The 16,810-nt window shown below is 41.2% G+C and overlaps 1 protein-coding gene across 1 annotated transcript in view; it reads right to left on the reverse strand.

Annotated features, from left to right (window-relative positions):
• Positions 1 to 16,810, reverse strand: part of LOC124616613 — a 282,672-nt gene that overhangs the window by 153,873 nt on the left and 111,989 nt on the right. The window contains exon 5 of the mRNA XM_047144936.1: positions 3,044 to 3,152. Coding sequence (XP_047000892.1) covers positions 3,044 to 3,152 — 109 coding nt within the window. The remainder of the gene's footprint in view (positions 1 to 3,043; positions 3,153 to 16,810) is intronic.

The raw sequence follows: 16,810 nt of genomic DNA on the forward strand, positions 1-16,810 counted from the left end.
CATTCCACTGACCCCTGGTCACAGGAGAGCCCGTAGTAAAGCCTGGTGTCGAGAACACAGTACATGGTCGTTGGAACAGTGGTCCCAGGTTATGTTCACAGACGAGTTCAGGTATAGTCTGAACAGTGATTCTCACTGGGTTTTCATCTGGCATGAACCAGGAACCAGATACCAACCCCTTAATGTCCTTGAAAGGGACCTGTATGGAGGTCGTGGTTTGATGGTGTGGGGGTGGAATTATGATTGGTGCACATACACCCCTCACCCCTGCATGTCTTTGACAGAGGAACTGTAATGGGCCAGGTGCATCAGGATGTCATTTTGCCCACCTTTTCAGGGGTGCAGTGGGTCCCACCTTCCTCCTGACGGATGATAACGCACGGCCCCACCGAGCTGCCATCTTGGAGGAGTACCTTGAAAGAGAAGATATCAGGTGAATGGAGTGGCCTGCCTGTCCTCCAAACCTAAACCCCATCATGCACATCATGGGTGCTCTTGGTCAATGTACTGCTGCACGTCTTCAAACCCCTACGACACTTCAGGGGCTCCAACAGGCACAGGTGCAAGAATGGGAGGCTATACTCCAGCAGCTGCTCGACCACTTGATCCAGAGTATGCCAACCCATTGTGCGGCCTGTGTACATGTGCATGGTGATCATATCCCATATTGATGTCAGGGTACATGCGCAGGAGACAGTGGCATTTTGCAGCACATGTGTTTCAGGACGGTTTTCTCAACTTATCACCAATACCATGGACTTACAGAACTGTGTCATGTGTGTTCCCTATGTGCCTATGCTATTAGCACCAGTTTTGTGTAGTCCCACATTGTGTGGCACCACATTCTGGAATTATCCTTAATTTATGACCATGAGTGTAGAAGAAAGCATAGGAGACTACTGTTACTGTATATAAGAAGGGCAAAAGAATGGGCCCACAAAATTACAGTCCAATATTCTTAACACTGGATTGCTGCAGAATTCTTGAACATATTCTCATTTCAAATATAATAAAGTTCCATTAGATGGAAAAGCTTCCATCCACAAATCAGCACAGTTTTGGACAGCAATGCCTAAGCAAAATGCAGCTTGTCCATTCCTCACAGAATATCCAGTGAACTATGGAAGAAGGAAGGAAGGAAGATTGGGTTTAATGTCCCATTGACATTGAGGTCATTAGAGATGGAGCACAAGCTTGGATTGTGTCAAGAGTGGGGAACGAAACTGGCCATGCCCTTTCAAAGGAACCACACATCTGTCTGGAGCAATTTAGGGAAATCATGGAAATCCTAAATCTGGATGGCCAGTGAGGGTTTGAACCACTGTCCTCCCCAATGTGAGTCCAGAGTGGTAGCCACTGTGCAGTCTCATCCAATGTGAACTATGGATGAAGGGCAATAGACAGATTACATATTCCCAAATTTCAGAAAAGCATTTGACATGGTGGCTCACTGCAGGCTATTAACGAAGGTATGAACATGTGGAACAGGTTCCCAGATATGTGACTGGCTATAAAACTTACTGAGTAATCAGACCCAGTATACTGTCCTCAATGGCTAGTGTTCATTAGAGAGAAGGGTATCATCAGGAGTGCCTCAGGGAAGTCTGATAGGGCGGCTCTTATTCTCTATATACATAAATAATCTGACAGACAGGGTGGGCAGGAATCTGTGGCTGTTTGTTGATGATGCTGTGGTGTACAGGAAGGTGCTGTCATTAAGTGACTGTTGGAGGATACAAGATGACTTAGACAAATTTTCTAGTTGGTGTAATAAATGGCAGTTAGATTTTAATGAATTACAAGTAGGTTATTGCAGTTGAGTAGTAAAAACAATCCTATAATGTTTGAATACATTAGTAATGTGCTACTTGACACAGTCAGGTTGAATAGTACACAGGTGTAAAGTTGCAAAGCAATACGAAATGGAAAGAGCATGTGAGGATCATAGTGAGGAAAGAGAATGGTTGACTTTGGATTATTGGAAAGGAGAACAGTTATACAACACTATGTGACCCACATTGGAGTACTGCTGAGGTCAGATTAAGGAAGACATGAAAGTAATTCAGAGGTGTGCTGCTAGATTTGTTACTGGTAGATTTGATCAACATGCAAGTATTTTGAAGATGATTTAGGTAGTCAAAAGAATATCCCTGGAGGGGATGAGATTTTTTCTCAAGAAATGCTTTTGAGAAAATTTAGAGAACTGGATTTTAAGCGGACAGCAGAACAATTATACTGCCACCAACATACATTTTGCATAAGGACCATGAATATGAGAGAAATTAGGGCTCATATGGAGGCATACAGACCATGGTTTTTCTGTTGCTCTATTTGTGAGTGGAACAGGAAATGAATTGACTTTTAGTGGTGCAGCATACCCTCCACCACAGACTGTATGGTAGCTTGCAAAGTATGTACATACATGTAGATGTAGATAGAGTGCATTCCTCATTAAATAAAGCATATTAATATCAAATGTGGATGAAATTTTTGAAAAAGTACATTTGGAGCACAACATTGTATGGAAGTGAGTCACTGGCTGAAGAAAAGTGGAAAAGAAGAGAATCAGAGGGTTTGAGATGTGGTGTTACAGATGAAAGCTAAATGAGGAGCTCCTCCAGAAAATAGGAATATGTGGGAAATGTTAACCAGAAGAAGCTATAAGATGATGGGACATTTGTTAAGAAATCAAGAAATAACTTGTATGGTACCAGAGGCAATGCACAGAACATCAAACAAATAATAACCAATTATCTTATGCCTTGAGTACTAATTTAAAAAGATGCCTATTGGAAGAAAAGTTAGTAAAAATAAAAATGTAGTGTTATACACCAAGACTGAGTAGACATTTTCTATTTTGTTATGTTCAATCATAAATAAATAGCAAGCAGTTTCATGTCAGGCAGTGGGCTATGAGATACAGACAGCGCAGCAGCTGCACAATCAATATAAAAGCTTATGGTCATGTTGTTAGGCAGAGAAAAATATCCCTTTTGTGAGAGTAATGGAGTTTAATAAAATCAATGTTTCATCCAAGACTCACCTATTATATTTTATCAATGTAGAGAAAAGATCAGCAAATTTTGAGCGGAAGTCCTTCCATTCATCATTATCAAATGAGAAGTTTCCAATGTTATTCATTACCTTTCGTACTGTAAAAAAAGGAAACAATAAGAATACAATATAAGTTCTAGTGCTCATTCAAATATTATGTTTATTTCTTTTGCATCCACTTGATATACTATATGATGCACATAATAACTACAAATAATTTCTTATGTTGCACAATTTAACTACAACACAAGCTTGGTAGGAGATAATAAAATAAATATCTATATTCTTAGAGACGTTTTTACAAATTTATGCATCATGTTTGTCCTCTTCAAAATAGTTCTAGACTAAAGAACAAAAACAATGCTCTTTCGAGTGGTTTTCGAGATGGGGAATAAAAAGAACAGGGTCTAAAATATTCTGAATAGCTGAATGCTCACTGATGGAAACTGTTGCATTACAATGCATTGTTTTAGTGCAATATTCAACTGCATGCAGTGTCTGTACGCATGAGTCATTCAAGGAGTTGACAAACAGAACTTCATTTCAGATTCTCCCAACACACATCTAGGAATTGCATCAAGTTCAATGTGGTAATGGGCCAAGGGCATGATTCAACCTAGTTGCCAATAGAATGCTACAGTTTTCTTGGTTCACACAAGTCTCATTACATCTCATAAAAAATCTCCTCAAACAATGTAATGCAAAAAGTACACTACTGGCCATTAAAATGATAACACCCAGAACAATAGCAAATAATGAAAGTTTACTTCTGTGTATATAGTACACTAAAAAAGATGTAATTAAATTTGTATGTGACTTGAGGTATACTATATTTTACAGACTATAAGACACACACTTTTTTTTTTTTTTTTCAAAAAATTACCTCCAAAATTCAGGTGCATCTTATACCCAAAATTAATATAAAAATGTCCAGTGTTTGATTTAAAATTCCCACCAGTCTTACAAATGGTCATATATTCAATGTTGCAGGAAACATATGTCTATTTGGCAACACTGGATTCAACCAGCAGCAGCAGTGCACCGATGCAACAAACGAGAGTTATAGGGAATTACAAGCTTCCTAACACTGTCTCCTTCCCATCTGCCATCAAAAACCCACAACAATGCCTAGTCTATGATGTGTCATTGCAGTCTGCAATGCCAGTGAATGTGAATTGAAAGTTATTTGTATTATGGGAAAGAATACAACATTTCTATAAGTAGCTAGTTTTGTAATGGAAAAAAAAAGGTATTCATATGATACAAGCTATAAAGTTAAAGTAATAGCTCAGGCAGAACAACATCAAAACAGAGCAGCTGAGCAGCATTTTTGACTTCTACCACAGGAAAAAACTATATTCGATTAGTGAGCTTGCGAGGAACATCTGAAAAAAAAAAAAAAAAAAAATGGGGAAGACTAAATGCGCAAATACAGGACTGAATGCAAAATGGTCAAAACTAGAAGATGATGTATTGTAATGGATTCAAGGTCACCATCAAAATGGCACTGGAATTAATACAAAAATGATTCAAATACACACTCATAAGCTAGCACAAAAGTGGAACTTAACAGACTTTAAGATTGGATTTGATTGGTGCTACAGGTTTGTGAAGCATCATGGACTTAGCATGTGAAAGAGGAAATATTATCTTTCCATTGCTTTATTATTCAGCATTGAGAATACCAGTGTGAAACTAACCCAAAGGGTGAATATGGACAAAATTCCTGACATTTGATGCGCCAAGTAATAGAACTGTTGCCATGAACAAGTGGACATGAAAAAATGCACTACATTGTTGTCCTTTCATATTGTGCTGATGTTACTAAACTTAATCCAATGTTCATTTTCAAGTGCAAAACAATGCCTAAACCATTTTAAATAATGCCAAGTGTTGTTAAGATACATGACATGGGCTGGATGGATGAGGCTGGTATGAAATTGTGGATTAACACAGTATAGGAGAGAAGGAAAGGTGTTTTATTGCAGAAGAGTTCTCTTCTTGTGCTACATCAGTTTAGTAGTCATTTGAAAAATTCTGTGAAAAAGAAATTGAGACAGAGAAATACAGAGCTAGCTGTTATTATGGGAGGACTTACTTCATAATTGCAACCTCTTGATCTCTTGATAAATAAACCATTTAAAGTGTATATGGGAGAGGAATTGAACAAATGGATGATTGATGAAACTCAACCTGAATTCTTGCTGAAGGGAGCTTTAAAAAACCTACAATCAAACGAGTGTGTCAGTGGATAAAACAGTCATGGTCTAGAGTGAGAGAAAATATTATTGTTAAATCTTTAAGAAGTAATGCTCTCGATGGCAGTGAAGACCATCTTATATATGGAGAAGGCAATGATGATGACAAAGAGGAAGAGGAAGAAGAAGAAGAAGAAGAAGAAGAAGAAGAAGAAGAAGAAGAAGAAGGAAGTCCAGATGACAATTTTCAGGGATTTTAAAGGTCAGTTCAGTTTTATAAACTAAGGATTTTTTTAGTCCTGCTTTGTAATCTAACAATAATAATAATGGTAAAAACATTATTTTTAAAAAAATGCTTAAAAATTAAGGTTTGTCTTACAGTCTGTAGCATCTTATATTACATTAAATATGGTACAGGGTGCGAATTTTAGTACACAGAGTTGCCAACTCAGGCAGCATCAATGGCTCTAATGAAACTGAGCTTCTACATCTACATCTATACTCCACAAATCACTGAAGTGCTTGGCAAAGCGTACCTATTGTACCAGTCATCAAGGCTTCTTCCTGTTCCATTCATGGGAAGAATGATTGCTTAAATGCTTTGTGGTTCCTATGACTGACATCTGTAGGCAGCAGTAGTACATTTCTAGATTCCTTAATTAAAGCTAGTTCTTGAAGCTTTGTAGGTAGGCTTTCATGAGATAGTTTGCATCTGTCTTCAAGTATCTGCCATATCATTTTCCCAACAACTCTGTGATGCTCTCCCATGGGTCAAACAAATCTGTGGCTGTTTCTACTGAACTTAGTCATATATGTTCAATATCCCTTGTTAGTCTCATTTGTGAGAGGTCCAACACACAAGAGGCAATACTCTAGGATATGCCACATGAGTGTTTTGTAAGGCACCTTTGGTCTGATCTATGACTGATCCTCTGTCATAATTCCATTTCACACCTACATCTACATCGATATTCCTCAGTCCACCTTACGGTGCATCATGGAAGGTACCCTGTACCACCACTAGGCATTTTCTTTCCCAATCCATTTGCAAATATAAATAAGCAAAATTGACTGTCCATATGCCTTCATATGAGTCTTGATTTCTCGTATCTTATATTAGTGGTCCTTACGTGCATTGTATGTTGGAGGCAACAGAATTATTATGCATCAGCTTCAAATGCTGGTTCTCTAAATTTCATGGTGTACACACACATGCAAGGCCACAGCTATTTTAACACTAACTTTATGAGCAGTTGCCCTGAGAAGGCAGGTGTGTATGGAAAGGAAAGAATTGGGGTAGCTTGACTTGTCTCCAGGGATTCCCATTTGAGTTCCCAATGCATGTCTGTAACACTTGCATGTTGTTTGAATCTACCAGTAACAAATCTCTGAAATGCTTTGATATCTTCCTTTAATCCGACCTGTTATGGATCCCAAACATTTGAGCAGTACTCAAGAACAGTTGCACTAGCATCCTATATGTGGTCTCCTTTACAGATGCACACACTTTCCTAGAATTCTCCCAATAAACTGAAGTCCACCATTCACCTTTCCTTCTACAATCCTCACATGCTCATTCTATCTCATATTGCTTTGCAATATTACCCCCAGATATTTAAATGACATGACTGTGTCAGGCAGGACACTACTAGTGCTTTATCAGAACATTACGGGTTTGTTTTTCTTACTCATGTGCACTAACTTACATTTTTCTATGTTTGGAGCTAGCTGCCATTCATCACACTAACTAGAAATTATGTCTAAGTCATCTAGTGTTGTCCCACAGTCACTCAATGATGACACTTCACCATACATCACAGCATCATCAGCAAACAACTGCAGATTGCTTACCATCATGTCCACCAAATCATTTACGTATACAGAGAAAAACAGCCATCCTATCACACTTCCCTGGGGCACTCCTGATGATACCCTTGTCCCTGATGAATATTCACTGTCGAGGACAACATACTGGGTTCTATAATTTAAGAAGTCTTCGAGTCACTTGCATATCTTTGAACCTATTCCACCTTCTTTAAGAGCCAGCAGTGGGGCACCATGTCAAACACTTTCCCAAAATCTAGAAATATGGAATCTTTCTGTTGCCCTTCATCTATAGTTCACAGTATATCATGTAAGAAATCCCTCAACTAGAATTAAATTGAGGCAATTCTCCATGATTTTCATTTCTGAATCCCTGTTTTTGTTTTGTATGCCTCTATTATAGTACCTGTCTCATTCGTGAGTGTCAGGACATTGGTCCCACTAACAGAGTTCACACATGACTACAAATTTTTTCAAATATTATGAGACATCTTTTGATAATATTTTGCTATAATAGTTGTTGAAGACTTTAGCCAAATGTGTTTCCTCGAGTATCTCTATCTATAGCTCTAAACTTCATTTTTAACCTATTATGAAGTAGCCTATTTTTCTTTACAAGTTTATTTATAGTGATTGTAGACTATGGACAGTCCCTCCCATCATGAACTGTTTATGATCTGCTGCATCAGGCATGATGTTCTAATTTATTACTTCTATACCACTAACTGTTTTTGCAGCACATTTTGCAGTCAGTATCCACTGAATGTACCTGCAAAATTATGTCACTGTACAACAAAAAACTCAGGAGACATGACATCATAAACATTGAGATACATGAAAAAGAAAATTCAGGGCAAAAATCACTACGATACAGATACACTATGTTTATAAATATGTGGGCAAAGCCATGGTAAAAAGCTCCTCCTAAACCCCTGGATTGATTTTAGCCAAACTTGGTACACATACCACTTATTATCTGGAAAGAAATTCTGTGGAAGTAGGAACCAGTAACCTTCTACTGGGGCAGGAGTGACAATGTGGAGAGAGGGTGGGATAGGAGGACGTGGACAGGCAGAGAGGGGGAAGGACGAGATAGACTGGGGGGGGGGGGGGGTATAGCAAAGAGAGGGGAGAGGAGGAAATGAACAGAGAAAGGAAAGAGGAAGAGATGGCCACAGAGAGGGAAGAGGGGAGGAGATGGCCAGAGGGAGGGAGGAGGAAAAAATGGACAGAGAGAGGGGAGGGATAAATGGACAAAGAGGAGGAAAAAGGAGATGTGACATGGACCCAACAGGTCGTAGGAAGTACCCTGCAGAAATATTTAGCATTTAGGATTTTAGCATTTTAGGATTTCGTGCATGAACTGAGCTCTCTGCTATGTCCCACAAATGTTCTGTGGGATTCATATCAGGCAGTATGGGTGGCCGAATCATTTGCTCGAGCTGTCCAGAATCTTCTTCAAACCAATTGCAAACAATTGTCTCCTGCTGACATGGCACATTGTCATCCAAAAAATTCCCCTTGGTGACATCGTGGGACCATGGCTTCGTGGGGCATATGCCACGCTCGAACCCTATCATCAGCTCTTCTACATCTACATCTAAATCTACGTGATTACTCTGCTATTCACAATAAAGTGCCTGGTGTAGGGTTCAATGAACCACCTTCAAGCTGTCTCTCTACCGTTCCACTTTCGAACGGCGCGCGGGAAAACGAGAACTTAAATTTTTCTGTGCGAGCCCTTATTTCTCTTATTTTATCATTATGATCATTTCTCCCTATGTAGGTGGGTGCCAACAGAATGTTTTCGCAATTGGAGGAGAAAACTGGTGTTTGAAAATTCATGACAACATCCCGTAGCAACGAAAAACGCCCTCATTTTAATGATTGCCACTCCAATTCACGTATTATGTCTGTGGCACTATCTCCCCTATTCCGCGATAGCACAAAACAAGCTGTCTTTCTTAGTACTTTTTCGCTGTCATCCGTCAGTCCCACCTGATGCAGATCCCACACCGCACAGCAGTACTCTAGAATAGGGTGGACAAGTGTGGTGTAAGCAGTCTCTTTAGTAGACCTGTTGCACCTTCTAAGAGTTCTGCCAATGAATTGCAGACTTTGGTTGGCTCTACCCACAACATTATCTATGTGACCGTTCCAATTTAGGGTATTTGTAATTGTGAACCCCTAAGTATTTAGTTGAATTTACAGTCTTCAAGTTTGTGTGACTTATCGCGTAATCGAAATTTAGTGAATTTCTTTTAGTACTCATGTGAATAACTTCACACTTTTCTTTCTTCAGGGTCAATTGCCACTTTTCACACCATACAGATGTCTTACTTACATCATTTTGCAATTCGTTTTGATCATCTGATGGCTTTACAAGATGGTAAATGACAGCATCATCTGCAGACATCTGAGATGGGTACTGAGACTGTCTCCTATGTCGTTAATATAATCAGGAACAATAGAAGACCTATAACACTTCCTTGGGGAACGCCGTATATTATTTATATTTTACTCGATGACTTTCCGTCTATTACTGCGAACCGTGACTTTTCTGACAGGAAATCACGAATGCAGTCGCACAACGGAGGCGATATTCCATAGGCACGCAGTTTGGTTAGAAGACACTTGTGAGGAACGGTGTCGAAAGCCTTCTAGAAATCTAAAAATATGGAATCAATTTGACATCCCCTGTCGATAGCACTCATTACTTCATGAGTATAAAGAGCTAGTTGTGTTCCACAAGAACGATATTTTCTGAATTCTTGCTGACTACGTGTCAATAAATCGTTTTCTTCTAGGTACTTCATAATGTTCGAATACAGTATATGTTCCAAAACCCTACTGCAAATCTACGTTAGTGATATGGGTCTGTAATTCAGGGGATTACTCCTACTTCCATTTTTGGGTATTGGTGTGACTTGAGCAATTTTCCAGTCTTTAGGTACGGCCGGATCTTTCTGTGAGAAAGTGGTTGTATATAATTGCTAAATATGGAGCTATTGTGTCAGCATACTCTGACTGGTATACAATCTGGACCAGAAGCCTTGCTTTTATTTAGTGATTTAAGCTGCTTTGCGACACCGAGGCCGGCCGGAGGGGCCGAGCGGTTCTAAGCGCTTCAGTCCGGAACCACGCTGCTGCTACGGTCGCAGGTTCGAATCCTGCCTCAGGCACTGATGTGTGTGATGTCCTTAGGTTAATTAGGTTTAAGTAGTTCTAAATCTAGGGGACTGACGACCTCAGACGTTGAAGTCCCATAATGCTTAGAGCCATTTGAACCATTTTTTTTAGCGACACCGAGGATATCTATTTCTATGTTTCTCATCTTGACAGTTGGTCTTGATTGGAATTCAGGAATATTTACTTCTTCTTTGGTGAAGGAGTTTCGGAAAATCGTGTTTAATAACTCTGCTTTAGTGGCACTGTCATCAATGACTTCACCGTTGTTATTGTGCAGTGAAGGTCTTGCGTCTTGCCACTGGTGTGCTTTATGTATGACCAGAATCACTTTGGGTTTGCTGCCAGATTATGAGACAGAGTTTTGCTGTAGAAATTATTGAAAGTATCTCACATTTCGAACTTCTGCAAAACTTTCCCAGTCTTTGGGACTCTGCGTTCTTTTAAATTTGGCATGCTTTTTTTGCTGCTTCTGCAACAACGATCTGACCCGTTTTGTATACCATGGGGGATTAGTACCATCACTTATTAATTTATGTGGTATACATCTCTCAATTACTGTCGATACTATCTCTTTGAAATCGTTCCACAACTTTTCTACGCTTACATGATCAGATCGGAAGGAGTGCAAACTGTCTCTTAAAAAGGCGTTAAGAGCATTTTTATCAGGTTTTGTAAATATATATACTTCGCGTTTCTTTTTGACGGTTGTAGGAGTTACGGTATTCAGCCTAGCAGCTACTGCCTTGTGGCCACTAATCCCTGTAATCGTCACGGTACTCACTATTTGTTGCTAACACGTCAAGTACGGTTTCCCAACCATTTACGCTTCGAGTGGGCTCATGAACTAATTGTTCAAAATAATTTTCTGAGAAAGCATTCGATACGATTTCGGATGACGTTTTTTGCCTGCTGACGGATTTAAACGTATAATTTTTCTAGCATATCGAAGGTAGATTAAAGTCACCACCGACTATAGCTGTATGAGTGGGCTACCTATTTGAAATGAGACTCAAGTTTTCTTTGAACTGTTTAGCAACTATATCTTCTGAGTCGGGGGGTCGGTTAAACGACCCAGTTAATAGTTTAGTTCGATTGTCAAGTATAACCTCTACCCATACTATTTCGCGGGAACTATCTACTTCAATTTCACTGTAAGGCAAACTACTTCTGACAGCAATAAATACTCCACCAGCAACTGTATTTAATCTATCCTTTCTGAACACTGTTAGATTGTTAGAAAAAAACTTCTGCTGAATTTATTTCCGGCTTTAGCCAGCTTTCTGTGCCTATAACTGTTTGAGCCTTAGTGCTTTCTATTAGGGCTTAGAGCTCTGGTTCTTTCCCAACGCAGCTATGACAACTTACAACTACAATACCGATCGTATCTACAACTGACTTGCTGTGTTTTACCTGTCCCCTTTTAGACAGAGGCCCTCTAACCTAAAAGAACCGCCCAGTCCCTTCCACACAGCCCCCTCTACCCGTGTAGCCGCCTCCAGTGTGTAGTGGACTGCTGACCTATTAAGTTGAACCTGGAAACCCACCACCCGATGGCGGAAGTCAAGGAACCTGCAGCCTACATGGTCACAGAACTGCCTGAGCCTCTGGTTCAGACCCCCCACTCATCTCTGCACCAAAGGACCACAGTCGGTTCTATCGACGATGCTGCAAATGGTGAGCCCCGCCTTAATCTCGCAAGCAAGATTGGCAGTCTTCACCATTTCCACTAGCTGCCCAAAACCAGAGAGAATCTTCTCCAATCCAAAGCGATATACGTCATTGGTACCTACATGAGCCACCACCTGCATGTGGCTGCACCCTGTACTCTTCATGGCATCTGGAAGTAGCCTTTCCACATCCGGAATGACTCCTCCAGGTATGCACACGGAGTGCACACTGGCTTCCTTCCCCTCCTTGGCAGCCACGCTCCTAAGGGGCCCCATTACATGCCTAATGTTGGAGCTCCCAACTACCAGCAAACCCACCCTCTGTGAACGCCCAGACATTGTGGGCCAAGAAGCTTCCTCTGGAAAAGGGTGGATGACTGCATCTCGCTCAAAAACATTGTCAGCCACAGATAACACCCGAAACCTGTTCGTCAAACGAACCGGGAAGCCCTACGACAGGCTCCTCGGAAATTCTTTTGCTGCCTGCCAGACTTTGGTGATCTCACACTCGACCACTGGTGAGGGGTCATCCTCAGTGCAGGCAGTACCCGGGGCAGCCACAGCAGTGGACCAAACGGGGGACACGTGGGACGTGCTCGATGTCTCTTGCGCCCCCACATCCGACCCCCCGCCAGTGATGTCCCTTGGCGGCAGCTTCAAGCTGTGTGATGGAAGCCAATGCAGCCTGGAGCTGTGAACAAAGAGTCGCCAACTCAGATCGCATCTGTACACAGCAATCACAGTTCCTATCCATTACTGCAGTCGCTCCTGTTTGAAGCTTGTAAAAATATACAACAAATGAACACGGTGTACTCAGCTTATTAGCAGCAGGAATTCGAAGTGCTCTCTCACTAACGGTCTAAACGACGCTGAGCCTTTCTAATGTGAGGGTCGATAGCAACGGCGGTACAGTGCACTACACTGTTATTAAAAAAAATGCTTGTACCTAGTAGGCACTCGAGCACGCAAGAAATTACAAAAACAATCCACTAACTACACAGGTATCTGTAAGTAAATAAGTCGCTCCTGCTGGAAGCTCGTAAAAATATGCAACAAACGAACGGTGTACTAGCCTTCTTAGCAGCAGGAACACGAGCTGCTGTGTCACTCTTATCAACTGAAATCTGGGCTCTCTCGCCAGGCCACAGTTTTCCAGTCGTCTAGTGTACAAGCAATATGGTCACAAGCTGAAGAGAGGCGCTGCAGGCGATGTCGTGATGTTAGCAAAGGCACTCGCGTCGGTCCTCTGCTGTCATAGAGCATTAACGCCACGCTCTCCTAACAGATAAGTGCGTCGTTACGTCCCACATTGATTTCTCCGGGTTGTTTCACACAGTGTTCCTTGTCTGTTAGCACTGACGACTACGCAAACGTCATTGCTGTCGGTCGTTAAGCGAATACCATTGGCCATTGCATTGTCCGTGTGAGAGGTAATGTCTGAAATTTGTTATTCTCAAAATGGTTCAAATGGCTCTGAACACTATGGGACTTAACATAAGAGGTCATCAGTCCCCTAGAACTTGGAACTACTTAAACCTAACTAACCTAAGGACATCACACACATCCATGCCCGAGGCAGCATTCGAACCTGCGACCGTAGTGGTCGCCCGGTTCCAGACTGAAGCGCCTAGAACCGCTCGGCCACTCCGGCCGCCTCGGTATCCTCGGCACACTCTTAACACTGTGGATCTCGGAATATCGAATTCTCAAACGATTTCCGAATTGGAATATGCGATGCATCTAGCTCCAATCACCATTCAACGTTCAAAGTCTGTTAATTCCGGCTTGTGGTGATAATCACTTCAGAAACCTTTCCACATGAATCATCTGCTTACAAATGACAGCTCCGCCAATGCACTGCCCTTTTATACCTCGTGTAATACTACCGCCATATGTATGTGTGCACGCCGGCCGAAGTGGCCGTGCGGTTAAAGGCGCTGCAGTCTGGAACCGCAAGACCGCTATGGTCGCAGGTTCGAATCCTGCCTCGGGCATGGATGTTTGTGATGTCCTTAGGTTAGTTAGGTTTAATTAGTTCTAAGTTCTAGGGGACTAATGACCTCAGAAGTTGAGTCCCATAGTGCTCAGAGCCATTTGAACCATTTTGTATGTGTGCACGTCGCTATCCCACGGCTTTTGTCACCTCAGTGTACACTGCTGTCGAAAACGAAAACTAAATTTAACAACATACGTTAGTTATAAAATATGCTAGAGCAACTGTAAATCACAAATTACGATCTCCCACGAAATATGTTCTGCACAACACTACCATCGTCCGAAAATCCAAATAAGAAAAAAAGAAAAATGTACGTTTAAGGAGATATACACTGAAATTTGGGGTGAACGAATTTTTTCAGCTAGGATTCCACTACTAAAATTACATAAAGCGCAAATGTGGATTACAGCTAATTTTATAACAGGAAATAACAGTTTCGCTGCACTCAACATTCGAAAATACACAGTATATCACGACACAGGTTCGAATTTTGATACAGCTGTCACAGAAAACACGTTTAAATTTTACGAGAAAAGTCGCGTTATATACGTAAATATAAGTAAATAATGTAAGGGTTTTGTACTTAGCCGGTTTCGTGGCACTTTCTACACTAGCGTGACAAAGATGAGCACTGCAGCTCAAGTGTATCTGACTAAACTAACGTAAATTGCGCAGCAGGAGATGGCTAATAGTGTACTGCGGACGCAGATGCACACCCGTTGGCGTAACGATTTCTGCAGTGTTCCGCTTGATCAGGGTTTTCGGCGTATGGTAAAGTTCATAAGCATAACATAATTTCAAGTCGATGTATAATCTGAAGTGAAGGATTATACGCGAAAATATGATAATTTTTGGTTTTTTACTTTCTGACCGAGATACCATTGCGAAACAATTCAATTCTGCCTACGTTATGAGGTTATTGTCAACCGATGATGAAGCACGTGCACAACAATGAATTACGCTCACGCTAATATTATTTAACGTAAGAACGTCGTCCGATACACGCGCTTCGTAGGGACCTTATTGTGCAGTAAGGTTCATTTTAGCGCTGTGTTGTTACAGTTCCACTTAATACTTACTGTGGTGTCACCGCCAGACACCACACTTGCTAGGTGGTAGCCTTTAAATCGGCCGCGGTCCATTAGTATACGTCGGACCGGCGTGTCGCCACTGTCAGTGATAGCAGACCGAGCGCCACCACACGGCAGGTCTAGAGAGACGTACTGGCACTCGCCCCAGTTGTACAGTCTACTTTGCCAGAGACGGATCACTGACCGACACGCTCTCATTTGCCGAGACGATAGTTAGCATAGCCTTCAGCTACATTTGCTACGACCTAGCAAGGCGCCGTATTCAATTGATTTTTTTTATGTAAAGCATGTATCATCAAGAGAGATGTTCTACAATTGTGGATTAAAGTTAAGTATTATATCAACTACTTACTTCATTTGCAATTCTCAAGATATTGTCCTGTTCCAGACCTCACGCCAGTCAGCGTGTAATTAAACGCGTGCATTTCGGCCTCCTCTAGAAAAACAGTGTTGGCTCTTCTGCCAACACTACACTTACATATTTAATTAACAACGAATTTCATCTAGGTGCTTCCTTTAGTGTATATTTTCTCTTTAATTCTCGTAGTTATACCGGCAGCTATGCTGCGAGCTGTTTAAAAATCATTCTCAGCTCTTCGTGCTCTACTTTGGTAGGTACCACACCTTATCATACAACATATAATTTTAGCACTTTGTGTTAATTTATGTAATTTGTTAAGCGGATGTAATGTCCAGTAGTGATGAAGAAATGTGCGGTGTTTCTACGCCAAAGAAAAAGATGCAAAGACGTGAGTTGCCAAAAGTGAGAAACCTCGCCACAGGTTTCAACAATAACGCACTGCATGTGAGGTGGATCCAGTATTTCGTTCATGGATAACCAAGGACCCTAATAATTGCTGTAAGTCAAAATCCAAATGCTGTAATGATTCTATAGTAGCTGTTCTAACTGTATGAAAGAAACACATGCACTCAAGAAAGCATATTAATAAAATGAGTGGTATCACAGAAAAATCATGCACAACTTTTACAAAGTTTTTGTCTAAAGGCACTACAACGCTGGTAAAACTAGGTACGGGAGCCAAGCTTAAAATCTCATTCTGGAAACATCCCCCAGGCTAAGCCATGTCTCCGCAATATCCTTTCTTTCAGGAGTGCTAGTTCTGCAAGGTTCGCAGGAGAGCTGCTGTAAAGTTTGGAAGGTAGGAGACGAGGTACTGGCAGAAGTACAGCTGTGAGGACGGGGTGTGAGTCGTGCTTGGGTGGCTCAGTTGGTAGAGCACTTGCCCGCGAAAGGCAAAGGTCCCGAGTTCGAGTCTCGGTCCGGCACACAGTTTTAATCTGCCAGGAAGTTTCATATCAGCGCACACTCCGCTGCAGAGTGAAAATCTCATTCTGGAAGCTTAAAATATTGTCCCGTTCCTAGCTGCTCATGATATTCCTTTTAATACCAGTTGTTAGCTTGGTTAAAAAGTGAGTTTCCTGATTCCAAGACAGCACAAAATTTTGTTATGAAAATGAACAAAAGTACGTTTGTTATAAGAAACTCTGTTGCACCTCCTCATAATAAGGATCTTATTTCCAACCTTCAAAAAATAAAATACTCCATTTTGACAGATGAAACTACCGATATTGCTTCACTCACTGCATTGTTGTGTGCTATTATGACAGAGAGAAGGCCAAATATTGTGCAAACTATTCAGTGTGTGAAATAATGACAGTGTCTGTAATTGAGACAAATGAGGCTGAGTTGTATGAGAAACTCACTCGAACCTTGTGAATTTTGTGTTTGAACCGAGGACCTAGGAACGACGGAGTGGCTTCGTCTTGCCG

Source organism: Schistocerca americana, chromosome 5 (assembly GCF_021461395.2).
Source record: "Schistocerca americana isolate TAMUIC-IGC-003095 chromosome 5, iqSchAmer2.1, whole genome shotgun sequence".
In the NCBI taxonomy this organism is placed as follows: Eukaryota; Metazoa; Arthropoda; class Insecta; order Orthoptera; family Acrididae; genus Schistocerca; species Schistocerca americana.